This window comes from Nannospalax galili, unplaced genomic scaffold, assembly GCF_000622305.1.
Source record: "Nannospalax galili isolate Female #2095 unplaced genomic scaffold, S.galili_v1.0 scaffold644, whole genome shotgun sequence".
NCBI lineage: Eukaryota > Metazoa > Chordata > Mammalia > Rodentia > Spalacidae > Nannospalax > Nannospalax galili.
In genome coordinates this window covers 201,986-227,678 of record NW_008351473.1, presented here as the reverse complement: position 1 = coordinate 227,678, position 25,693 = coordinate 201,986, and the positions used below count along the sequence as shown (strand labels likewise).

Below are 25,693 nucleotides of genomic sequence, written 5' to 3'. Positions count from 1 at the left end.
GCAGAGAGAGGAAATGCTCTCACATGTATTTTATCCTTAGTGTTGTGACCTTCAAACGTATTAAAGACAGTAAATGTGATGTTATTTCTTTCCCATTTTTAATTAAAATTTTTTTATTTATAAGGCCAGCCTGGGGCTACAGGGAGACCCTGCCTCAAAAAGACCAAAAAAATTTTATTTGTATTTTATGTGTGTTTTGCCTGCATGTATGTAAAGTGCACCATACACGTTGCAGTGCCCACAGAGGCCAGAAGAGAGCCCCAAATCCCCTGGACTGGAGTTAACAGATAGTTTGTTAGCCACCACATGGGTGCTGGGAATTAAACCTGGGTCCTCTGCAAGAGAAGCCAGTGCTCTTAACCATTGAGCCATTTCTCCTGCCTCTTTCTCATCATTATTACTACTACTACTATCTTTAATGTCCTTGATCAGGTTTGTTCCGAGATACTTTTTTTTTTTTTTTTTTTTTTTTTTTTGCCTTTTTGAGACAGGGTCTACCAGCTGGCCTGGAGCTTACTGTGTAGACCCAGTTGGCCTTGAACTCACAGATCTGCTTGCCTCTGCCTCCCGAGTGCTGGAATTAAAGGTGTGTACACCATGCTCAGCAAAAAATTTTATTATGTGCATATGCATATGCATATTTTTAATTGTTTCTGAGGGTTTGTGCACCTAAGTGCAATGCTCTTGGAGGCCAGAAGAGGGTAGTGGATCCCCTGAAACTGGAGTTGCAAGTGATGGTGAGCTGCTGGAAATGGGTGCTGGGAACCAAACCTAAGTCCTCTGCAAAAACAGTACATGCTCTTAATGCTGAGCTCTCTCTCTGGTCCCAGCTACTACTATTATTTTGAGACAGGGTCTCCTGTAGTCCAGGTTGACCTTGAACTATGTATTCAAAGATGATTTTGAACTCTTGATCCTCCTAATTCCACTTTCTGGGTGCTGGGATTATGAGTATGTGTTACCACACCTGATTTATGTGGTGCTGAGGGTAGGACACAGGACTTTGTATTTGTGAGGCAAGCACTCTACCAACTGGGCTGTAACCCCAGCCATCATTATTAATAGTATTTGCAATGTGGGCGATTGAACCCAAGGACCTGCACAGGCTAGGCAAATGTTCTGCTAGCAACATCTCCTGCCCAGTTTTCTTTTTGTCTTGCTGTATATACATATTAATACTCGTCGCTATTTTTTGCAGTCTTGGGGATGAAATCCCAGAGCCTCATACATAGTAGGCAAGTGCTCTTACCACTGAGCTACAACACCCCAGCCTCTCACTGGGAGATTTTAGGCAGGTGCTCTACCTGAAGTGGGAGGGAAATACAGAGAGAGAGCCGAGTGGTGGTTCATTCTTTCCATCTCCTTACTGGAGGATGGGGCAGAAAGATGGCTATCCGTTCCAGGCTAGCCTGGGGTACACTGTGAGTTCTAGAGTGAAACCCTGTCTCCAAACCTAAAAACAATGACGACTAAACCAAGTTACAGAAAGGGCAAGTTAGCATCACTTTTTCTTTTAGCTACTGGGATGAAAGCCAAATCAGGTGTTTCTGAACGGCAAAGAAAGCTTAGTGCCCTTTGACCCGGAAGTCCGGCCGTGTTGCGTGCAGCGGCGGCCATAAACGGCTGAGCTTTTGCGACAGCGCCGTAAAGACACGCGGAAACGGGAACATGGGGTTGTATGCGGCCGCGGCGGCCGTGCTGGCGGGCGTGGAGCGCCGCCAGGGTTCCCTTAAGGGGCTGGTGTACTCAAGCAGCTTCCAGGTAGCCGGGGCCGGGTGCAGGGAAGACGGGGGAGCGGGGCATGGCCTGCTGGGAGTGGGAGGCGAGTCCCACGGGGTGCCGCGTGTGTCCTCCGCCGCAGAACGTGAAGCAGCTGTACGCGCTGGTGTGCGAGACTCAGCGCTACTCCGCGGTGCTGGACTCCGTGATCGCCAGCGCCGGGCTCCTGCGCGCAGAGAAGAAGCTGCGGCCGCACCTGGCCAAGGTGAGCGGCCGGGGCTCGCCACCGGGTCCCATCTCTACATCTCCCTGGGATCCGAATTGACCTAGAACAAACGGGCCTCCGCTTAGAGCATTGTGTGAGAAGTTAAATAGGAACGACGAGCAAAGTACAGTGGCCAGAGGATACCTAAAGGAAAGGGTGATGCTGGCCGGGGAAGTTGGGTTTCAGAGCTCTTCTGGGGAGAAGGTACAGGGCAGGGAGCAGGATACCAGATTCTAGGTTTGAATCTTTCTGTGGGTGTGGGGAGAGAGAGACAGACAGACAGACACACACTGGGGATTGAATTTAGGGCCTCCAGTTTGGTAGGGAAGAGCACTACCACCAAGCCATGCCCCCAGCCCCTCACTGGGGGATTCCGGGCAGGTGCTCTACCATCGAGCCACAACCCCACTAGGCAAGTGCTCTACCTACTGAGTTACAACGCCAGCCCATTTTATGTATTTTGAGACAAGGTCTTGCTATGTTGCGCAAGCAGGCCTTAAAACTGGCCAGGTAGCTCAGGTTGATCTTGAACTTAGACTAGTTGAGAGTACCGGTTTTTACCACTACACTCAGCTCTGCTGTTAATTTCTTGGGTGATCTTGAGCAAGGAAATATCCATGACACAACCATTTGGATAGGTTGCCAACACTAGAGTTTTATGCTGTTGATACTAAATTGTTGCGTTCTTGTTTTTCTCTGTCTAGGTGCTAGTGTATGAGTTGCTGCTGGGAAAGGGCTTTCGAGGGGGTGGGGGCCGATGGAAGGCTCTGCTGGGCCGGCACCAGGCAAGGCTCAGGGCTGAGTTGGCCCGGCTCAAGGTTCATCGGGGTGTGAGCCGGAATGAAGATCTGTTGGAGGAGGGATCCAGGCCTGGCCAAGGTAAACTGGAGAGAGTGGTGGGGCTGAGAGAAGGGTGAATGGCCATCAGGACCTCAGGAGGGGCTGGCTTCCCTGCCCACTCACTGCTATTGCTTCTAGCCTTCCAGGTGCCACGGTTTGTTCGTGTGAACACTCTCAAGACCTGCCTTGAGGATGCAATTGATTATTTCAAGAGACAAGGTTTCTCCTACCAGGGTCGGGCTTCCGGGTAAGAGCTTCGAATCCTGCCTGTGAATTTTTACTTCTCTAGATGACTGGGGGAGCAGGGATCTTGGGGGTGAGGGGTGAGTGAGGACTGCTAACATTTTTTTTTTCTTATGTTTTGCCTGCATGTATACAGTTGTCCACAGAGGTCAGAAGAGGGCATTGGATCCCCTGGAATGGGAGTTACAGACAGTTGTTTGCTGTCATGTGGGTACTGGGAACTGAACCTGGGTCCTCTGCAAGAGCAGATGGTACTCTTAACTCCTGAGCCATCTCTCCAGCCCCAACAATTTTTTATTTTTAATTATGTGTGTGTGTTTCTGCTTGTGGGTATGTGCATGTGAGTGTGGGTGCCTGCGCAGGCCAGAAACAGGTGTCAGATCCCTCAGAGGTGGAGTTAACAGGCAGTTGTGAGCTGCCTAACATGGGACTGGGAATCAAACTCTGGTTCTCTCCAAGAGTACGCACCCCTAACTGCTGAGCCATCTCTTCAGTCCCATCATCCCTAACAATCCTTTTAAGACAGTCTATAGCCTCAACTTTTCTGGAACTTGCTATGCAGATCAGGTTGGCCCAATCTCACGAAGATCTGCCTGCCTCTGCCTCCTGAGTGCTGGGACTAAAGGCATGTGCTACCATGCTTGCCCACCCCCATCACTTTTTTCATCTTCCAAGACCTCTGTTCCACCTCTTAAACACTGCTGTTCCTGGGTCTTGTTCTGTGTTCTTCTGGTGACTCTCATTTGTTCTCTAGACCCAGCTGCTCTCCCACCTCTGCTGTCTTCTACCTCTCCTGTCTAGGTCACAGCTGCTTAAACTGTGGTCAACACCCGATGGGTTGCATAACTGAATGTGAAGGTCAAAAAATGTGGCAACAATAGAAGTTTTCTAAATATACAATGTCCAAAAACTAATTCAGAATCAAGCACATAATGAATCTGAGGTGTTTTCTGCAGTGCTGGTCTGTGCTGCATCAAGTAATTTCACCGTAGCCTTGGCTCTTCACAGCTGCTTAAACTGTGGTCAACACCCGATGGGTTGCATAACTGAATGTGAAGGTCAAAAAATGTGGCAACAATAGAAGTTTTCTAAATATACAATGTCCAAAAACTAATTCAGAATCAAGCACATAATGAATCTGAGGTGTTTTCTGCAGTGCTGGTCTGTGCTGCATCAAGTAATTTCACCGTAGCCTTGGCTCTGAGCACGTTGCATGCATGTGGTGTCAGTTCCCAGTATTTTTTTTTTTTTTTTACTGTACTCTTTGTGTGTGTGTGTGTGTGTGTGTGTGTGTGTGTGTGTGTGTTTGTGTTTATTATTTTTTTGAGACAAGGTCCCCTGTAGTCCCAGCTGGCCTGGGACTCTGTATGTAGACCAGGTCTCTACCTCTGCCTCTGCCTCCCAAGTACTGGGATCAAATGCATGCGTACCACATCTAGCCAAAGTTTTTTGCTGTTATAAAAATCTAACCATCTTAAGTATGGAAAACAAGACTAAATATTCTGTAGTTCCTCAGCGTATATCAGGTTAGTATACCTTTGGACTGTATTGCCTGTGTTTCATTTTAAATATTTATTATAATTTTTTAAATTTTATTTTTATGTGTGTGTATTGCCTGCATGTAGATAAGTGCACCCATGTTGTACAGTGCCCATGAAGGTCAGAAGAGGCTGTCAATACCCTGGGACTGGAGTTATGGACAGCTGTTAGCTGCCATGTGTGTGCTGGGATTCGAACCCAGGTCTTCTGCAAGAAAACCAGTGTTCTTAACTGCTGAGCCACCTCTCCAGCCCCAAATATTTATTATTTTTATTTTATGTGTATATTAGCCGGGTTTGGTTCCTAGTACCCACATGGGAGCTAACAACCATCTATAATTTCAGCTCCAATGCTCTCTTGCCTCTGTGGGCATTGCACCCATGGGTGTACTTACATACATGCAGACAAAACACTCATACACTGTAAATAAATACATAAATGAATAAAAATTGGTGTTTCAACTGGGTGTGGTAGCACATACCTTTAATCTCAGCACTCAGGAGGCAGAGGCAAGCAGATCTCTAAGATCAAGGCCAGCCTGGGCTACATAGTGAGTTCCAGGCCAGCTAGTGCAACATAATGAGAATCTGCCTCGGTAACAACAAATCCTCTCTCCCCTAAAAAAAAATCCACATTTGAGTTGCTAAGTTGAGTTCTACAAAACTTTGTTCAATGGATTTTGGCGTGGAATCAGGACAGATTTCAGCTGTTGTTGAAATGACCCTAAAACATACTTGTACGATTTTGTACTACATGTTCCTGTGAACTGTATTTTCAGCGTTAAGTCATGAAAATAGTATATCAACTGAACATAATTCTAGTTGTCCTGTGTGATGTGTGGGGGCACACAAGCCACAGTATATATGAGGCCTTCAGAAGCTAACTTGTAGGAGTTGGTTTTTTCCACCTTTACCTGGGTTCCAGGGTTTGAACTCAGATCTTCAGGCTTGTGTAACAGTTGCTTTTACTTCATCTCACCTTTCCTAGAAACCCCCCTCCCCACCTTGTTTTTTAAGGCAGGGCATGGTGGTTCACATCTGTTATCCCAGTACTGGGGAGGCTGAGGTAGGAGGATTGAGAGGACCTAGTTTGGTTCCCAGCACCCACATGGTGCTGATAACCACTTGTAACTCCACTTCCAGGGGCTCCATGGGTATTGCACACCCCAGGTGCACTTAAATACATGTAAGCAAAATACTCATATATATATATTAAAAAATTAAATGATACAAACAAACCTAACTAGTGGTTCCTCCCTGGCAGCCTGGAGGACTTACAGGCCCTCAAGGGGCAACATTTTCTTCTGGACCCCTTGTTGCCTGAGCTGCTTGTGTTTCCTGCACAGACGGATCTTCATGAGCATCCACTGTATCGTGCAGGCCACCTCATCCTGCAGGATAAGGTAGGGAGGATGGGTGGGGAAGGGAAGAGAAGGATGAGAAAATGCCAAGCTGTGTTCACTCGGCTGCCTGTTGCTCTCTGCCCTACCAGGCTAGCTGCCTGCCAGCCATGCTACTAGCTCCTCCACCAGGCTCCCACGTCATTGATGCCTGTGCTGCTCCTGGCAATAAGACGAGTTATGTGGCAGCTCTTCTGAAAAACCAGGGGTGAGTGCTGGCCTGAGGCAGAGGGAGGGGTGGTATCAGAGCTTGTGCTTTGTAGAAATTTTTTAGTACAGGACTGGGGGTTTTTTTGCTTGTTTTTTGTTTCTTTGTGATAGGCCATTCCCTGTACCCCAGCTGGCCTGGAACTCACTACACAGACCAGACTGGCCTCAGTCTCAGATATGCCTGCCTCTGCCCAGCAGTACTAGGAGTTTTACCCAAGACTTTGTATATACCAGGCAGGTACTCTACCACTGAGCCACGCCCCCAGCCTCTCACTGAGGGATCCTAAGTAAGCGCTGTACTACTGAGCCACACCTATCCTGTTGTCCTGGTTTAGTATACATGTTACAGCTTGTTGTGTCATAATTGTGGTCTGTCTTCTCAGTTTCTCCTGCCTCTGCCCTCTTCCTTAGGAAGATCTTTGCTTTTGACCAGGATGCCAAGCGACTGGCAGCCATGGCTACACTGTTGGCCCGAGCTGGGGTCTCCTGCTGTGAGTTAGCTGAGAAGGATTTCCTGACCATTTCTCCCTCTGACCAGCGGTACAGCCAGGTCCAGTACATCTTGCTGGATCCTTCTTGTAGTGGCTCTGGTGAGAAGCGGGGGTAGTGTGGCCCTGGTCCTAGTGTGTCGCCTGAAGGCTACTAATTCATCTTAGTCTTAGTTGTGATTTGCTTGTGGTCTATTGACCACAAGTAAATGTTCTCATTTATGAAGTGGGGGTTTCAGTGGGAAATAGCTTTGTAATTCCAGGTCTTTTCCATAGGAATGCTGAGCCGGCAGCTGGAGGAGCAAGGGGGATGCACACCTAGCAAGGAGCGCTTACATGCCCTGGCGGGGTTCCAGCAGCGTGCCCTGTGCCATGCACTTACCTTCCCCTCTCTGCAGCGCCTTGTTTACTCCACATGTTCCCTTTGCCAAGAGGAGAATGAAGATGTGGTCTCCAAGGCTCTGCAGCAGAGCTCAGGGGCCTTCAGGTAATGGTATCCCCAGGATCTGAGGGGTCACAGGCTGCTTCTTTACTGGGGTCTGAGCCCACTCTCCCCACAGGTTGGTCCCTGTCCTACCTTCCTGGCCCCACCGAGGTCTTAGCACATTTCCAGGGGCTGAACACTGCCTCCGGGCCTCCCCTGAGACCACATTCACTTGTGGCTTTTTCATTGCTGTGTTTGAACGGGTTGAGATGCCAAGGTAAGTGAGGAGAGAGTTGGGCATGCTAAGGAGGTGCTGGGTGCCTGGGGCTCCACAAACCTGGCCTTTTCTCCCAGCCCAGTTCCTCAGGCTGAAGCACTGACATCTGAACCTGCTCCCAACCCAGCCCTAAAGAGAAAGAGACGGTGCAAAGCAGCTGGTACCAGCACGTAGCCAGGCATGTAGTGGGCCCTGCAGCCACACCTTCCTGCAGGGGAAAAGCAAAGTAGATGGCCTGGGCCTGTGGGTCCTTTACTGGACAGATCCACTAGCAGAGTTGTTCACCTCACAAATAAAAGGCAGATGCAGATCTATGACAGATCACAGTTTTATTCTTAATGACATAAGCAAGAACAATCTCACATTCATACTAAAAATCCCAGCTGGACTCACAGGGACTCAAGTCTGTGGCTTGAAGCCCCAGCCCCCCGTCCCTGTCCAGCACGAGCAGGGACTGACGTGCCCACACACCAAGGCTCTGCCAGAACACCATCAGGGGCCCTGGACACTGGCCTGTTGTGGAGCTGAGGTAATGAGCACAGACTGAGCAGAGGCCCTCCCCTTGGCATGGGTGGAAACTTTGGGTCTAGATCCCACCTGCCCCATCACAGGTATGTGGGACATGAGGTGAGGTCCAGCTACTTCCTTGGCTCCACCAGGCCCAGCCTAACCCTGCCACGAAACATACAACCCCAGTCACAAAGGGAGGGATCGCTTACAGCTACATCACATTGTTTATAAAATAAGAAATCACGTTTATACAATGCATCCAGAAGGAGCGCTGCCCCTCAGGAAAGCTTCGGGGACAGACTTAAACCCCTCCTTCACACAGGCATAACTTAACTATATAACTAACCCCTACTGTTCAACAGCATTTATACTTAACCACCTCAGTGAACCAAGCTTGAAGGAATTTAAAAGGCAATTTAGCTTAAATACAAAAATAAATTTTTATTTTGTTAAAAAATGTTTAAATATTTTTTTCTTTTAATTTAGACACACGCATTCATACTTTTCCCAAAGAGACGGCATGGCAGCCAGTCTGGGGCCTGAGGGTGTATTTCTGGAAGGAGATGAAGGGACAGGTTGAGAGGGCCCTGTTTGACACAGCTAAGGAACCTCAAGTATGCTCACTTAATCTAGGTCTCCTAAGAGGCAGGGAATGCTTGCACCTGGGTTAGGGGGAAGTAAATGGGTGGGGAGCAATGGAGGTAAGAGGTCTCTGTTCCCCCAGGCCGTCTCTTGGGCTGCCAACCCTTAAAAGTCAAAACATTGAGAATTCAGGAGTCAGCGCTATGGCTGTCACGCGGTGCCACTTTTCGCATTCAATTATTCAGGCCCAGGAGGCTTGAGACATTAAGTCCGGCATTACTAACATGCCGCCACACATACAATTCAATTCTTCCTCCAAACTCGATTCAAAGAGCAACACGTGAGCATCAGACAAACACAGGACAAGGTTTGGAACATACAATCCCGGAGAGGCAAAATGACCCGTGGGGTGGTGGGCCAGTGAAGAGGCAGCTAGAAGCGGTGGCAGGTTGTTCTGCCTACCCTGGGACTCCTCCTGGAGCAAAGGTCTCCCCTGGCTCTGCCAGCCTAATGGTCTTTAGCCACCAACCTTCAGAGGCTGGACTGGTAGAGGAGCCGGAGATGAAACACGTAAACTTGGCAGGAAGGGGCGACACAATGCCCATTTGAGTCTCCAAGGCAAAGCAAGATTTCATGTCATGTAGAAAGGGTTAAGCTTTGTAGAGGACCACGGGTGAAAAAGCAGCAAGTAATGGGGAAAGAGTCCCTGAAGGAGTCAAGGAAGAGACCACTTGTCATGGGCAAGCCAAACAGGTAAAGCTCAGGGACATGCGTTCCCCAGTCCCATCCGATGCACACCAGGATCCTCTGGCAAAGATGGTGCTCAAGGAAAAGGGAGGTTGCCTAGGTTATACACTAAATAAGCGCCAGTGAAGCGAGAGGACGATATGTACAGATGTTTAGTTCTCCAGCCTCACCATGTGCTGTTCAAGTAAAGGTATTGGGCTTCTGCCCCTCCCTGGGGCGCCTGCTTCCTCTGGGAGGATCAGACCACCTTCTGCCCTGGTGATGGGCTGGGTTTGTTATGGAATTCAAGGGTTGAGGCTCTTCCTAGCAGGCTGAGGTCCAGGTTCAGGCAAGGTGGGGACAGGATAGGAGGCAGGCTACTTCTTGCGGGTATGCTGTCTTCGGGCCTGCAGCCGCTGGCGAGCCCCTGGGGTTTTGGATCCCGCGCCAATGGAAAATGAAGGTGCTGTTGAGCCTGGAAAAAGAGTGGACAAGACCGCATCAGGGCAGCTGCTGCCAGAGAAAATGTGCCTGGTGCCTCACTCCAGCAGCAGGAGCATGGGGCTCCAGCAGGGCTTCCTAAACTGTTGGCAAACCCTTGGCAGAAGCCATCAAAAAGCAAAATCCCAGGGAAGCCCATGTTCATTGTGCCTTCCCAAATGCCTGGTCACCTGAGAAGGCTCAACTGCTGTCCAATACCTAGGATGCTTAGAGGAGCAACCTCACCCCCATCCCTCCTCAGCTAACGGACAAAGGCGTCATGCTAGCTAGAGACTGGCTGCTTACCGAAAGGCCCAACTCCAACAAAGCCTTGGGTGGGTGTTGAGGAGGTCCCAAAGGAGAGGCTGCTGCCCGCGGTGCCCACTCCAGGGGCAGGGGTGCCTTGCCCAAAAGTGGGTGTGGATGTGCCTAGAGGGGAGAGACAGCAGCATGCTGTGGAGACTGAGCCAACCCCCCCCCCCAACTAAGCTGGCCTCTGCCATCCCATCCCTCAGCCTCCCCACATCACATAGGTTTAGCACTGTCATGCCTCCTCTTCCTGTTTGTGTCCCCACCACAACCACCACCCACCCTGTGGGTCTGACCTGCCCAGGATGCCCCCTAAACAACTGCTCTGCCCACGTGGGGCCCTTCTCCCCAAACACCCAAATCCTTTTTGTTTTGGTATTTCTGAGGTGGGTTTCCTCAGAAACCCACAGGCTGAACTGGAACTCTCCATTCTTCCTGCCTGTCCCAAGTGCTGGAATGACAGGTATGTACTACCACGCCAGGCCCAACTCCTAGAATGTTCAGATCACCAGGCTCTTACACCAGTCCTGGTCCTTTGCAGTGTCACTTATTAGTCACTCCTTCTGTCACCAAGGACCCATCACCCTCCAGGCAATTCTTGGTGACTTCATCGCCTGTGAGGGAGTCTCGATCCTTCAGTGCCCCATGTTCGATGTTTCCCTCTATTGTATGTGTGAGAAGTCAAAGGCTGACATTGGGTATCTTCAATTGCTTCTCTACTTTTTCCAGGGTCTCAATGGCTTGGAACTTGTCACTTTAAATAGGCTGGCCTGCTAGTCCTTGGGATCCACCCATCTGCATACCCCAGTGGTGAGGCTACAGGGCATGCTGCCATACCCAGCATCTACCTGCTCATTTCAGAGGCTGCTGCTTGAAATTCATGGCCATATTCTCTATCCACAAGCCCCCTGGCAATTTGTACACTTTCTTATATTACATTCTTTTTCTCACTGTGTAAGCTGACTCACCTACCTTTTCACTGGTGTTACTTCCCCCCCCCCCCCCCCACCAAGGGCTTCTCTCCTATTTACCCAGGAAGTCAGTTCTCAGGACCAAAATTCACCCTGTATACAGCAAATAAGGCCCCTTCACCCATATGCTTGGAATTCTAACATGACTTCCTTGGATACTTAAAAATCCAAACACTATTCCCTGGCTATGAAGTATACCACTACTGTCTGCCTTATAACCTCCTGCCAACCTGACGTCATGAACCACTTCTGCTGCTGGGCCCTGGCACTGCCCTTCCCCACTTCCCACAATGCACACCCATCATTCAAGCACTTGAGAGGCTGAAATAGGACGATCTTGAGTTAAACGAAGAGCCAGTGAGACAGTTCAGGGAGTAAAAGCACTTACTGCACAAGCAGTGATCTGAGTTCAATTCCCAGAACCCAAGTAAGGGTGGAGAGAACCAGCTCTACAAAGTTGTCCTCTGATATACACCATAGCATGCATGCCTACACACACACACAATAAAACAAATGCTGGGGAGATGGTCTGAAGTAAAAGTGCTTGTTGTGCAAGCATGAGAACCTGAGGAGCTTAGATCCCCAGCAACCGTGTTCTTAAAAAAAATGTTGAAGTGTGGTGGTGCATTCCTTTAATTACAGGACTGAGGAGGCAGAGGCAGGCTTTGAACCACTACTTAACAGCCAGTGTTAAGTAGTGAAACCTTGTCGTCATCCCCCTCCCCCCCAAAATACATATAGCAGCAGCAGCTGGGTATAGCTGTACACACTCCCACATACATCCCACATTCTTACCTTCCATCCATTATTTTCAGAAAGACCTTTCTTGACCACTTATATATGTGAGAGGTCCTCTCATCATCAGCTTGCATTGCCACCGGGCATTAACTTACTGTTGAGTGCTATCCCTTAACGCAGGGGGGAGCCCAGCCAGCCACACTGCTCCCCATCTTACCTCCAAATACAGGCTTGCTCTCAGGTGTGCTGCCTACATTGAAGGCGAAGTGCGAGGTCTGGCTGGGTGTGCCCAGGGTATTCTGACTTAAGCCTCCCCCAAAGGGGGTGGTGGTGCCTGTGGTCCCGCTCTGTCCAGCTCCAAAGCTGAAAGTTCCAGAGGTGGAACTGGTACCAGGGGTGGCTGCACTGAGCCCAAAGCCCCCACTGCCAGCTGGGGCTGCTGAGCCCCCAAATGTGAATGGGGAAGGAGCCGAGCTGCCAAACACAGAGCTGCTGGTCCCATTGCTGGTGGTCTGCGTGGTGGCACCAAAGCCAGAGGTGGTGGCTGCACCAAAGGAGAAAAGGGATGTGGTGCTGCCAAAGGCTGGCTGTGTGCTGGCAGGGGTGCCAAAAGTGGAGACTGTGGCTTTCAAACCCCCGAAAACAGATTGTGCAGCGCTGCCAAAGGTGGCTGATGTTGGGGCTGCTGATGGGGCTGAGGCCACAGAGCTGCCAAAAGTGAAAGAGCTGCCAAAGCTTGGGGCAACTGCTGGCTTGGTGACCCCCTGCTGTGGCCCCTCAGTGGCTCCAAAGGTGGGTTGGGAGCTAGTGCCTCCAAAGGGTGGGAGTGCAGCCTTGGCGCTGGAGCCAAATGGAATGTTGAAGGTGGGGGTGACAGTGCTGCTGAAAGTCAGAGTGGGCTGGCTGCTGGTGGTGGGCGCAGAAGTGGAGGTGGTGAGGGTGCTGCCAAAGCCACTGAAGCCAGCAGTGCCACTGCTGCTGCTGGTGGCTGTCTGGGCAGTGCTGGCCAGGGGCTGGCCGAAGGAGGTGCCTGCTGCAGATGCTGCTGGGGCTGGGGGCCTGCCGAACTGGAAGATGGAAGCCAAAGCCGGGGTGGAACTGGCAGCAGTGGCAGGGGGGGCTCCCCCGAAGAGGAGTGGTTGGGAGGCCGAAGTCATGGTGGTGCTGCTTGAGGTGCTGGCCACAGTGTTCACCCCAAAGCCGAAGATGGGCTTTGAGGCAGAGGCTGTGGTACCAGAAGCCACTGTGGAGGTGGCAGTGCACAGGCCAGTGAAGAGTGGGGCCGATGTGGCTGCAGTTGTGGCTGTGGCAGTTGTCTTCAGGGAGAAGGCAGCTACGATGGGCATGGCTGGAGGGGGCCCCAAGCTGCCAAAGATGGGCTTGAAAGTGGGGGCTGTGCTGCTGGCTGTCGTGGGGAGGGTGGTGCTGGATGAGGCTGCAGTGGTGGCAGAGGAGCTGGCTGGCAAGGGGCTGACACTCTCGCTTTTAGGTGTGGCCAGAAAAATGGGCTTGAACATGGGAGAAGCAGTAGTTGTGCTGGGAGTGGTGGGGGAGGAAATGCTGGCAGGTGGACTTAGCATGCCAAAGAGCATGCTGGGCTTTGGAGTTGGGGAGGGGGCCTTGGATGCTGGGGTGCTGACAGATGGTTCAGCCTGTGGAGCTGCAGGGGACTTGGTGTCAGTGAGTGGTGTTGGCGATGAAGTCTGGGCCAGGCCAAGGGAGGCGGCTGTGGGTTTGGTATCCGACGATGTGGCTGGCAGGGGCCCAGTTGATGGTGAGCCAAGAGAGGCCAAGAGGCTGGGTGTCTTCAGAGGTGAAGGGGCAGCAGTGGTGGTTGCTGCCTCAGCGGGTTCTGGGAAGAAGAGGAAGTGAGGGGACTTCTGTGGATGGCACTGGGCATGCTTGCATACTCTAGCGCCTGCCACTATGCCAGGGACTCAAGAAGGAGCTCTTATTTCTATTCCCACAGATCCCAGGAAAAGCAGAACGGAGGAACCGGGACTGCATGCACGGTCATGAAGGTCATCAGTGCAATGCTGAAGTCTACCTTGCCTAGACGTGCCTGTTCATCTAACAAAGACCCATCATGTTCACCCACCCCACAAAGCAGAGTAGAGTAGCAGCCACAAGTTAGGTAGCATCTGCACGAGCCCTAGGCAGATGCAATACCACACACACTCCCCTGTCTCAGCACTACAGCGAAGGCATCAGCTTGCAATGCCAACCAGCCTTACCCAAGGGGAGAGACTTGGGCTATGTTAGGCCTGGGATCCAGGAAGTTCAAGACACCTTAAGGGGATCACCAGAACACACTACAGATACCTCTGTTCTCATTTTATAGATGACAATGGTAAGTAGCTAAGGCAGTTGGCTTCAAACCATGATCCTAAAACCAGCTCTCAATGTGGCAGCCCCCCTTCCAACAAAGTTCCCAAGGAGGGAATTCTGAAGGCCAACACTGAGAGGTCATGTTTCCTTCATGGCAAAGGCTTGGTATCAGTGTGGAGGCTGGCCTGCACTCCAGGATGCCCTGCTTACCTGAGGAGGGCGGGGCTGGAGAGTCCTGCATCTTCTTCAAGCTTTCTAACAGTGGGTTAGGGCTGGGAGCTGGTGAGGGAGCAGGCCCCGCAGCAGGCAGAGTGAAAGTAAAGGAAGGCTGGATGGTGGGTGGGGTTTCAGAGACTGAGGTAGAGGCAGCATCTGAGGAGACAAGATTCTCTCATGGATGCCCTGCTTACCTGAGGAGGGCGGGGCTGGAGAGTCCTGCATCTTCTTCAAGCTTTCTAACAGTGGGTTAGGGCTGGGAGCTGGTGAGGGAGCAGGCCCCGCAGCAGGCAGAGTGAAAGTAAAGGAAGGCTGGATGGTGGGTGGGGTTTCAGAGACTGAGGTAGAGGCAGCATCTGAGGAGACAAGATTCTCTCATGGGTTTTTTTTTTTTTTCCCAAAGATACAGGAAGCTCAGAGCCCAGAACACTCTGGATGGTGGGTGGGGTTTCAGAGACTGAGGTAGAGGCAGCATCTGAGGAGACAAGATTCTCTCATGGGTTTTTTTTTTTTCCCAAAGATACAGGAAGCTCAGAGCCCAGAACACTCACTTAGAAATGCATCCCCCTAACCTCAACACTCAACTAGACTAGCTCAGTGAAGACTAAGCAGATTTCCCAGGAGAAAGAACAAAGGCAGGCAGAAGTAGTGGCACTTGGCCTGTAATCCAGTACTCAGGAGGCTGAGGCAGGAGGATTGTAGGCTTGAGGTCAGCTTGGTTTAAGTAGAAATACCCTGTTTTAAAAAACAAGCTGGGCAAGGTACAGACTTTTAATTCCAGTACTCAGCAGAGGCAGGCAGATCTGTGAGTTCTAGACTAGCCAAGGCTACATAGTGAGAGCTGTCTCAAAAAGGATTCAAGAGGTGGTTATGGTGGTACACATCTAAAATACAGCACTTGCAGCACTTGGGAGGCTGAAGCAGGAAGATCATGAGTTTGAAGCTACCTTGGGCAACATAGTGAGAATCGCAAATTAAACAAGAAAAAACAAAGGTACTCTAGAATCCTCTTCCAAGGTAACCCTCTAAAATAAGACTAAAAGAAACTAAGGCTGCAACCTCTCTGGAGCATGCCTGCTCGTATTCCTTACCAATCTTGTCCTCCAAGACTTTGTTAAACCACTGCAGTGAGGCTTTCCTCTCCATCTCCAGGTCCTCGGCAGTGATGGAATAGCCAAGCTCGGGGGGAGGAGGCTGCCAGAGACAAGAGTGACAGGTCACACTGGCCCCCAGAAGCTGGAGAAACCTGCTCCTAGACTTCCTGAGTCTTGGTGAGCCAAGGAAGACTGACTGACAAGACATACCAGGGTTAGCTGGTCCCCTCGCCGTGTGGGCAGCAGTTGAATCTTGCGTTTGCGCTGCCCAGAGCTGCCAGGCGTGGATGGAGAAGTCCATGAACTCTGCTGCTTCCGGGGTGTTGTATCTGCAACTACAGAGAGAAATACAGGTTTGCTGGCTGTATTGCCTCCTCCAGAACAGGATGGTTTTCTTGGAAAAGATTCTCTTCCCTTGGCTGCATGGCCTGGGTTGTTTCAAAGACACACAAGACCACGGACTGGGCTGGCCCCACTTTGAGCTTCTCCAGCCAGTCCTCACATGCTGCACTGGACCAATCTCCTTTCCCACACCATGGACCTCTGAACGATAGGAACTCTATCATCCATGCCCTAGACAGAGCACTGCTCTACCCACTCCCCATGGAGTCAACCTGTACTTGTTCTGTAGACACTGGCTCCCCAGCCCTGGCAGCCCCACTGCTTACCCTTTTCTCCTTGGGACTCTTTGTCTGTCACCAGGGGAGCTGAAGAGCTGGAAGGCTGGCATGGCTCCTCCTCTCTACAGGGATTGTGAAAAAGCTGCATTTAGCCTGGGAAGACTTCCTGGGTGTGCTGGGTGGCACCTAACTACCAAAACTGGCCAAAGTCTACAACAACCAGGACTCTAGGTCTTATGTCACAATAAAAGCCTCAAAAGAAATTTCTCATAGAAGCAAAGGTAGGCAGCTGACAAAGACCACGAGAAACCTGTCTTTTTTTTTGAGACAGGGTCTCCCTGTAGCCCCAGCTGTCCTGGAACTCACTATGTAGATCAGGCTGGCCTTGAACTTGCAGAGATCAGCCTGCCTCTGCCTCCCAAATCCTAGGATTAAAGGCATGTGCCACCACGCCCGGCAAGAAACCTGTCTTTAATCAACCACAGAACAGGAATCCTCACAGTCTTACACAGAACCTGCCAAGTCCAGGGGCCCAGGAATCTGCATCTTCTTCAAGCTTTCTAACAGTGGGTTAGCACTGGGAGCTGGGAAGGAGGTTGGCAAGGAAACAGGCCCCATGGCCTCTGTGGTAAAAAGAAAAGCTGAGTAGCAGGTAGGCACCTAAGGACTTAGGCTTCCTGCTGGCCAGTCCACTCTGCACTCCACCCCCAGTGGCCTTGCCCACTCCCACTGGCATATGAGATGGAAAAGTGGCCTCAGTGTGTTCAATCAGCCTACAGCATAGGGAAGCAACTCCAGTGGGCACTTGAGGCCCTTTTACCTTCAGTTCTTGGACCCGCTGAGTCAGTCACACAAAGACCAAGAGCCAAGTCCCCTGTCCTCCCTCTCCTTTGTCCACACAGCAGATAGTAACCAAAGAATTGTGACTACCTTGTTTTCTTGGCTGGCCTCTCTGGTGTCTGGGAGCGGGAGGAGGCTGGACTGGAGAAGGGAGATGATGTGGGGCCACTCCTCTTCCACAGCTGCAAGTCAAGCAGAGTGACACAACTGATGATAGAGTTCTAAACAGCCAGAATCTAGAAATTCTCTGAATACATAATTACTTGTGTTTTTACACAACAGCAAGACAGATTTTAAAGATATAGCAAGAATATACCTAAGAGTAAAATGCCAGTGTCTCATGATGAACTCACAACACATTCTCACTAAGCAACACATGGCTGTATATACACATGCCAATGGAACATGTGGGATAGTAGGAATTTTACTTTCAGTTATCTATACTTGCAAATATGTGTTATCTATACGCAAAATTTTTTTCTGAGAGTCTAGAGATGGATCAGTGGGTAAAAGTACATACTGCTTTTGCAGATGACCTGAGTTTAGTTCCTAGCACCTACATCAGGCAGCTCACAACTACCTGAAGCTCTCATGCAGGCAGGTATACGCAGATATAAAAAACAGTAATTAAAAATTTTGAAACCAAGGAAGGTAATATTCATACACATTACAGGTTCCAATAAGGATAACCTACAGTAAAATGTACATCCCCTATTATTGCACATTCTAGTACTCTATCAGAATTAACTGTATATTGCTGATAGCTAGGGCTACATAGTGAGACCCTGTTTCAAAAAAAACACAAAAATCAAATGAGGAAGACTGTGAGTTTTGTGTGGTGGTGCAAGCCTGAAATCCCGGCACTTGGGAGGCAAAGGCAGGAAGTCCCCAAGTACAGTTAGCCTAAGTTACACAGTTTCAGGCTAGCCAGGGACACGTGAGACCCTGTCTCAAAAACAAAACAAAAAACCAATAGCCAGGTGCAGTGGCGCATGTCTTTAATCCTAGCTATCGGGAAGCAGAAGCAGGCGGATCTCTGAGTTCAAGGCCAGCCTGGTCTGGAAACAGTGAGTTCCAGGTCTACTGGGGCTACACAGAGACCCTATCTCAAAAAGACCACAATAAGCTGGGCATGGTGGCACATGCAGTTAATCCCAGCACTCGGGAGGCAGAGGCAGGCGGATCTCTGTGAGTTCGAGGCCAGCCAGGTCTCCATTAGCGAACCCAGGCCAGCTGCGGCTACAGGAAACCTTGTCTCAAAAAGACCAAAAAAAGAAAAAGACCACAATAAAAAAAAGAAATAAAATTTTTAAAAGATTAAAGATGAGAAAACATTGTGGAAGAGAACACACATTCAAGAGCCACTACGGAGTGCTCACTCTTGACAAAACGCACTGCCTTCAATAGTTTGCTTGGTTGACCTGCCAAAGATCCTCCAAGCTACAAAATGTCAATGCCAAGATGTGCCCAACAGCAAAGCTGTCTTGCTTTCCTACCCTGTGGATACTACACTCTCCTTTCTAAACAAGAATGCTAAGTACTTTATGTTTAAAAACTTCGCATGAAATTCTAACTGCCTATAAGACAAGTTTCTTCTACAGCTCAAAGCAACCCTGACTGAAATCGACTTTCCCAAGTACATCGCCCCATTTACTGTGCTGCTCTTCCCTGATTACCTGCAGCAATAGCTCCACTTGTACCAGTTTGCTTTCTGTTCAGTCCTACTAGCCTGGGTTTTATTTTATTTGCTATTTATGGCTTTGTTTTCTGCTAGCTTCAAGACAGCCCCAGTATACAACAACAGAACAGGGTGTACATCATTTGCTCGTGCCGAGACATACCTGCGAGATGCCACGGGTGGAGCTGTAGGAGCTGGTGATAGCATTGCGGCTGGAGCTAGGGATGCCTCCTGTGCATGTGCTGGTCAGGGAGCTCACAGAGGAGGTGCGAGAACGCTTGTTCAAGTGGTCTTCTGAGTTCTGGGAAGCCAGGCCTCTCTTCAGAGAGCCAGGCCTGACCAAAGGAGAAAAATGGATGTGTTACTGAGGGTGACAAGAATTACTAAAACTCTTCCAAGGTTCTCTCTGTGGTTCTGACACCTTTCTGAATAAACCTGAAGACAGACATCAGTGCTCTGCAGGTGCACTATTGATGACATGACTGTACCTGAGTCAGTGGAGAAAGACCAATGCTGAAAACTTAAATGTGACTCTATTTCTAGAATATTCTAAAGTGCATGGCGGTCTACCATGACAGAGAGCAGACCAGTGGATGGCAGAGACCAGAGAGAGATTTTAGAGGTAAATGTGAATGGCTTCACAGGGGTAAAACACGGCAAAACGTAATATATTTTACACTTCACTGTCAGTGATAACCCAATAAAGTTGTTCAAAGAAAACCAGTGTTAAGAGGAATCAATGTGGTAGTTTAAATAAGAAATGTCCCCCACAGGTGGAGCTGTTTGGGAAAGTTATGGAACCTTGAGGAGGTGCAGCCCTGCTGGAGGCAGTGTCACAGGGAGTGGGCTTTAAGTTCATAGCCTCACTCCACTTGCAGTCTGCTCTCTGCGTAGCTGAAGATGCAACCTCTCAACTTCCTACTCCTGCCACCTGTTGCCATGCCTCCCTGCCATCGTGGACTCTCCCGCTATAACTGTAAACTTTCTTCCATGAGATGCTTTTAGTCATGGTGTTTTATCACAGCAACAGAAAAGTTACTAATATACCAAGCACCATTCCTCCACCTCCAACCCAAATGGAAATCCCCTGTAGTCTTTCTGTGGGCCAACATCACCCAGGTCTGCTACACTATGGCCTTCTCAGTATCTTCCAGAGAGATCCACATCAACCATAAACCAATTCAGTCTTATGCTGCTTTAAAATGTATTTCCTTTCACCTATGATCCTGTCAGGGGCCAAAACTAGCCAGTTAATTTTGCTTCTTTTATGCAACAGTCTTTTACTTTTCAGAGGACCATTACCATAGCTAGTTCCCTGATATATTTCCCCTGAGACTCCTCTAGGTCAGAACTTTCAAAACCTCACCGTCCACTATCATCCCTAGGCCTATTTCAAATCCCCATAACATCTTGGTGTCCAGTGTGTGTGCACGTCTCTTGTAGTACAGTACAGTGAACTGACGGCAAGGCTGGATGCACGAACAGTCCCAGCACTGACACTCACATACTCACCCTGACTCTCTTCGAATGGTCCCAAGGGGAACACAGTGACTTTGTCAGGGCCATATCACGCTGCTGACTGCAGGATATAAACTACCCTAAGCTTTTTCACCATAGGGGAACCTCTTTCTCTTTCATCCAACTCTTTCTCCCACATATTTTTTTTTTAAATATTTTATTTATTTTTGTTTTATGTATGTGTATGAGTGTATTGCCTGTGTGAGACTTGTGTCGTGCAATGCTGTGGAGGACAGAAGAGGGTTTTGGATTTCTCTGGAACTGGAGTTTAGGATGGTTCGTAGATGCCATGTGGATGCTGGGAATCAAACCTAGGTCCTCTGCAAGAGCAGTCAGTGCTCTTAACTGCTGAGCCATCTCTCCAGCCCCCTCCAACATATTTTTTAAAGTCAATTTTTATCCTCAATTTGGTATTAGTACATTTTACATATTACATAAGCTTTGTGATTCTTCTGTGAAGGATCAAACATATTAACTTAATACAAGTCATCAAATACAAACTCTCAGTATATTTCACTCTTACTAATGGAAAAAACACAAAAAGAAATTGGACATAAAATATTTAACCATGGCAAGTTAAGTCAAAATGGTCCTCCTGGTTCTAAGGATCTGAACTTAGACTAATTACACAATACAAAAAGCAAAGAGGAAAACGGAAAGGGCAACAGCTGCCAAAACACCCTTTTCCCAAACATGTAATATTTCATTCTGAAGTATTCTACTTACTTAGGCACAAAAGCAGCAGGAACTCCGTTGGCCACAAGGGGCTCAAATGCTGAATGCCCGCTCCCACTGCTATCATGGCGCCTGTGAAAAACCAAAATTCCACAATAAAACATCATGCCTGTGCCGCTCCCAACCATTTGCTGGGCCAGTGAAATGGCTCAGCAGGTAAAAAGTACTTGCTGCCAAGACTGCTGCTGTGTTCCACCCCAGAGATCCCCAGAATCCAAAACTGAGAATTAACTCCCACAAGTTGTCCTCCAACCTCCATGTGCAAGCCACCACCCATAAATAAACATATGTAAAATATTTTAAAGACTTTCTTCTTATTCCTGGGATCTTGTATGACCTCTACAGAGTATAAGTTCTATGCTAGACAAGAGTTTCTCCAAGGGACTAGAAAGACGGCTCAGTGGTTAAGAGCACTTGCTGCTCTAACAGAGGACCAGGGTTCAGTTCCAGCTCCCACATGGCATACAACCACATGTAACTACAGTTCCAGGGGATCTAACACTCTCTTTGGCCTCTGCAGGCTCTTGCATGCACATGATGCACACATACACTCAAGTATACAGACATAAATATTTTAAAATGGTAGTTTCAAATCACAAGCCTCTGAGTATATTAATATGAAATATCCTGGTAATAAAGAGAACAAAATGTGTCCTAAGGCTGTCTCAATGATTCAAACACATCTTAAGGGAAAAAAAACCCTTCAAATTCTTGCTATTCTTCACAAATTGCTGGAACTCACTATGTATCCTCAGGACCCCTTGAAGTTGCAATCCTTTTGGCTCCTGGCTCAGCATTCGGAGTGCTGGGGTGACAGGTGCCTACCACCATGCCGGGCAGGTGTGTCAGTTTTTAGTGGCTGACTTCACATGAAGTATCACAATCATAAATTTAGTGAGACTGTAGGGAGCAGTCCACACATCCAGTGCTCAGGAGGTTGAGGTATGGAGTATTAGGAAAATCTCTGTCTGTTACACTGAGAGTGCCCATAGTGCCTGTGATCACTCACTTCAATTATGGGAAGGAGAATACTGAACCCTCATCTCTAGGAGCACCAGGGCCAAGACAATGACCACTCTGGAGAACATGAGAAACCTACCTGGACAAGAGTGGATGCCATCCATATGTCCCTTCCTACCTCCCTGTCCTCTGCCACGCCTGCTTAGCTATGTGGGATCAGCCCAAACTGCTCCCTAGCTGCATATCTAATTCCTTTTACCCTCCTCCATTACTTAAATACACATGCCATTTACTAAAAGCTCCCTAACTAGTGCCAGGCATGGTGGTGCATGCCTGTAATCCCAGCAGTCAGGAGCCTAAGGCATTGTTTCTACTCATCACCAATATACTTCCCATGCTTTTGTCTTACTTTTCTAGGACAAAGGTATCTTTCAGCAACAGTAATGACACTTAACTTCTCAGTTACCTAAACAACAGACTATTACCTAAACTGTGAGAGGGAAGACTGAGCATTCTCTCTTGAAACTTAACAAATCAGCATTAAAGGAAGATGGCTGATGAGTATGGCCATACAGCTTATGATCCCAGCACTAGTAGGCAGAAGAACTGTGAGTTCAAGCTAGGGGTACACAGTTTAACAACCTGTCTCAGAATCCTAGAGGGAAAGTAGGAGGCTCACACAGGTAAATCTTCTATAATCTCTAAGGTAAAGATCGTAAGTACACGAGGATTGAAATTTACCTAATCTGTGTCTTAAGAAGTGAACACTATTAAAGACCAAACTGTTTTGAGAGTTAAAGAGGGGGCCCTGTAAAGGCTCACAACACTGGAGCTGGCCTCTGTACCTTTATGGAAATTACCTATAGTTGAACAAGTTCCCCAGAGTCCACCTGGGTGGCCCATTTAGTGTTCTACTGTGCCTGCTACCTTCTCTTGTTTTCTTGGCCATCAAGGAATAGCTGGTCGTCTTCTTCCACTGTCCTTTTCTTCTTCTCTTTGAGGGCGCTCAGCACTGTCTCCTTTGCACATGGGTCTGGGGCATTACTTGATGGTGAGGACAGTGTGGAGTTGAGTGTCTGCTCTGGCCTATAATGAAAAACAAGATTCTAACAGTAAGATATTTTAACTAGCATGCCACATAGCATAAACCTGACTCATTACAAACCAGAAGCTAACAAGTGAAAGCCAATCAATGCAACTACCAGTATTAGTAAGCCAGGCATGGTGGCTCATACCTGTTATGCCATGCCAGCACTGAGAAGGCAGGGACAGTAGGTTCATCCTGAGTTTAAGGCCAGCCTGGGCTACATAATGAGTTCCAGGCCACCCTAGTCTATGACTAAGAACATGAGCTGGCGGTGGGGGGGCAGTAAGAGTTGACTCAGGGACTAAAGAGCACTTGCTGCTCAAGGAGGCATGAAGTTCAGATCCCAGCACCCATGTAACAAGCCAGGCATCGCATGCACCCCTCTAACTCCCAGGTGGGTAGAGGCAGGAGGGTCACTGGAGCTGGCTGGCTTCCAGACTAGCTGAGAAAACAGGAGTTCGATTCAGGAAGAAATTTTGTCTCAAAGGAGGGTGTGGAGAATAGCAGAGATCCAAGACCCTCTTCTGGCCCCCAAGAGGCTAACTGCACATACCTGTGCATATGCCCATAAACACTCACAGGCAAACTCACAGTAATACTCACATTGACGAGCGCATCAGCTTGCTGTCTGGAGGAGCAATCCTCACTGTCACAGGGCTACACACCATCCTTGAATTCCGAGCAGACAGCACGGCCTTCTTGTGACCACCATTCCAACACACTGTTGGCAGTGACCCCAGCAAAGAATACTGGGCCTGCTGGATTGGATAGCGTCTTCGAGGTGTTATGATAAACCGATTGGATAATGTCCCACAATCCCTGTGGAGGACAGGAGATGAATGGTGGACCCAAAGAACCTTAAAAGAAAATCAAACCTAAAGCACAGCAGAAACACGGGTGCTCACACTTTTTTTCTGGAGAGCATTTCTCTCTTTTGTGGTAGTACTGGGGATAAAACCTGGAACTGTGCACATGCTAAACAAAACACTCTACCAATGGGCTATAGCCCAGTCCTTAAACCTCTTTCTAAGCAACAGGGAACGCAGTATTTTTATGTCAACTTTCTCCCATTCCATCCAAGGGCACAAAGTGTCAAATGCTTAATGGATGTCCTTACCACAGACTTAACAGATAAATTTAAAACCCTGTCCACACAGGTCCTGTGGAAGAAAAAGCACATGCAGCTGGGATGTGCAAGCAGGGCCTTTGTAATTCTTTAGTCTAGATCATTAATACACACACAGCCAAAGTCAAATAGAAGTAGTCATCTTCTGAACTAAATATATTTAACAGGGCTGGTAAAATGGCTGAGTGAATAAAGGCTCTTGCTGCCAAGCCTGACAACCTAAATTTGATCCCAGGACCCAGAGGATGGAAGGAGAAAACTGATTCCAGCAAGTTGTCCTCTGAACTCCACATGCATGCAGTGGCATGCCTGTGTGCCCAAGTGCACGTGTGTGTGTGTGTGCGCGCACACACACACACACATAAATATATGTAATAAAAAATAGATTTATCCAGAACCTATACTGGGTGTGGTGGAGCACACCTGCAATCCCATCAGGTAGTAGGCGGAGGCAGAGGATGAGGAATTCAAATTCGTCCTCACCTATAGTGTTTGAGCAGACTGAGAAACAAGAGATTCTATTTAAAATAAACGGGGGAGGGCAGGAAATGTAGCTCAGCTGGCAAAGTGTTTGCTTACCATGCGTGAAGCCCTGGGTTCGATCCAGCACCATACACAACCCGATGTGATGGTGCAAACCTGCAACCCCAGCAGCACTTGGGAGGTAGAAGCAGGAGGATAAGGAGGTTCAAAGCCAGGCTCAGCCTGAATAGTGAGTTCTATGCTAGCCTGGGCTACCTGAGACTATCTCAAAAGGAAATAGGAAAGAGAGAAGGGGATAAAGAAAAGGAGAGGGAAGGCAAGAGAAAGTCGGATTTCCAAGTTGGACCACAGAGGCCCTGGGGAAGATCGCCGCGGCTTACCGGTGCGGAGGCCTTCGGGAGGCTCGTAGGAGTGGGGTGGGGAGCGCGGGGTAGACATGATGGACGCGCTGGGCGGCGGGTGCCGGCGGTGGGGAGAGTGTGGGCGTGCGGCGGCTGGGCCTGTCCGGCGGGTCCCTGGCCTCCTGAGCGAAGGCAGGCTGCGGTGGGCCGGGTTTACCCAGGTAGCTGCCCATGAGCAAGAGCTCGGCGGGGTCGGGGCCTCCGAGTGGGCTGCGGGGCTCCCGGAGGTTACCGTTAACCGCCGACTTGGCGGGAAGCGCCGAGGAGGTGAGCGCGGTTCGCGGCTGGCGTCGCGCGTCGCGCACGAGCGAGGAAAGGCCGCGAGGTCCGCGGGGATCGCGGCTCAGGCCCCACCAGGCTGCGCTCGCCCCCACGGCCAGCCAGGCCAATGCGGCCGCCGCCGGCACCAAGTAAAGCGCGAGGCCGAGGAGCGCTAAGCCGAGCGCCGCAGCGCCCGCCAATCCACCGCAGCCCCGGGTCCGGCCCCGGCCCTCCCGCAGGCCCAATGCCGGCCGCCGTGGATCGCCTCCGCCAGCCGCCGCAGCCGCCGGAGACATTGCGGCTCCGCGCCGCGGAGGAGACTTAAATATCCCAGCGTGCACCGCGCCACGCCCTTACGTCACTACCTGTGCGCCGCCATACGTCACTACGAGCGCGCCCGGAGAAAAGTGGAAGCGCTACTGCTTCGAGACCGTAACCAGAGAGACATTTTTTTTCGTGGATCGCCTCCGCCAGCCGCCGCAGCCGCCGGAGACATTGCGGCTCCGCGCCGCGGAGGAGACTTAAATATCCCAGCGTGCACCGCCCCACGCCCTTACGTCCCTACCTGTGCGCCGCCATACGTCACTACGAGCGCGCCCGGAGAAAAGTGGAAGCGCTACTGCTTC

The 25,693-nt window shown here is 49.6% G+C and overlaps 2 protein-coding genes across 3 annotated transcripts; one reads left to right on the top strand and one right to left on the bottom strand.

The window, feature by feature from the left end:
- Positions 1-1,646: 1,646 nt before the first annotated feature.
- Positions 1,647-11,931, top strand: Nsun5 (NOP2/Sun RNA methyltransferase 5). Of its 2 annotated transcripts, none has more exons than XM_029553662.1 (10): positions 1,647-1,761; positions 1,862-1,984; positions 2,689-2,863; positions 2,963-3,071; positions 5,870-6,008; positions 6,098-6,213; positions 6,627-6,805; positions 6,980-7,190; positions 7,264-7,404; positions 10,741-11,931. In XM_029553662.1, exons 1-10 carry the CDS (start codon positions 1,669-1,671, stop codon positions 10,769-10,771), a joined length of 1,317 nt encoding a protein of 438 aa, XP_029409522.1. In that variant the 5' UTR covers positions 1,647-1,668; the 3' UTR covers positions 10,772-11,931. The 2 variants fall into 2 exon arrangements, with proteins under 2 accessions (XP_029409522.1, XP_008846591.1); XM_008848369.3 differs by lacking the exon at positions 10,741-11,931 and adding an exon at positions 7,482-7,718.
- LOC103746247 (nuclear envelope pore membrane protein POM 121) lies at positions 7,717-25,407 on the bottom strand. The gene is made up of 13 exons (XM_008848371.3): positions 24,786-25,407; positions 23,400-23,615; positions 22,637-22,795; positions 20,741-20,821; positions 18,660-18,831; positions 16,909-17,000; positions 16,027-16,100; positions 15,569-15,693; positions 15,356-15,458; positions 14,459-14,620; positions 11,938-13,572; positions 10,009-10,131; positions 7,717-9,697 (listed from the first exon to the last, which is right to left on the bottom strand). Exons 1-13 carry the CDS (start codon positions 25,361-25,363, stop codon positions 9,600-9,602), a joined length of 3,618 nt encoding a protein of 1,205 aa, XP_008846593.1. The 5' UTR covers positions 25,364-25,407; the 3' UTR covers positions 7,717-9,599.
- Positions 25,408-25,693: the final 286 nt, after the last annotated feature.

What these genes read in the sequence shown, in the direction of transcription:
- LOC103746247 (XM_008848371.3), bottom strand. Translation starts at nt 25,363, where the DNA reads ATGTCTCCGGCGGCTGCGGCGGCTGGCGGAGGCGATCCACGGCGGCCG. An exon ending in AGAGTCCCAAGGAGAAAAGG is followed by an intron (nt 15,694 to 16,026) that starts GTAAGCAGTGGG and finishes TTCTCTCTGTAG; the next exon opens with TTGCAGATACAACACCCCGG. An exon ending in GAGGGGACCAGCTAACCCTG is followed by an intron (nt 15,459 to 15,568) that starts GTATGTCTTGTC and finishes TGTCTCTGGCAG; the next exon opens with CCTCCTCCCCCCGAGCTTGG.
- Nsun5 (XM_008848369.3), top strand. Translation starts at nt 1,669, where the DNA reads ATGGGGTTGTATGCGGCCGCGGCGGCCGTGCTGGCGGGCGTGGAGCGC. An exon ending in TCCTTCTTGTAGTGGCTCTG is followed by an intron (nt 6,806 to 6,979) that starts GTGAGAAGCGGG and finishes TCTTTTCCATAG; the next exon opens with GAATGCTGAGCCGGCAGCTG. An exon ending in GAACGGGTTGAGATGCCAAG is followed by an intron (nt 7,405 to 7,481) that starts GTAAGTGAGGAG and finishes CTTTTCTCCCAG; the next exon opens with CCCAGTTCCTCAGGCTGAAG.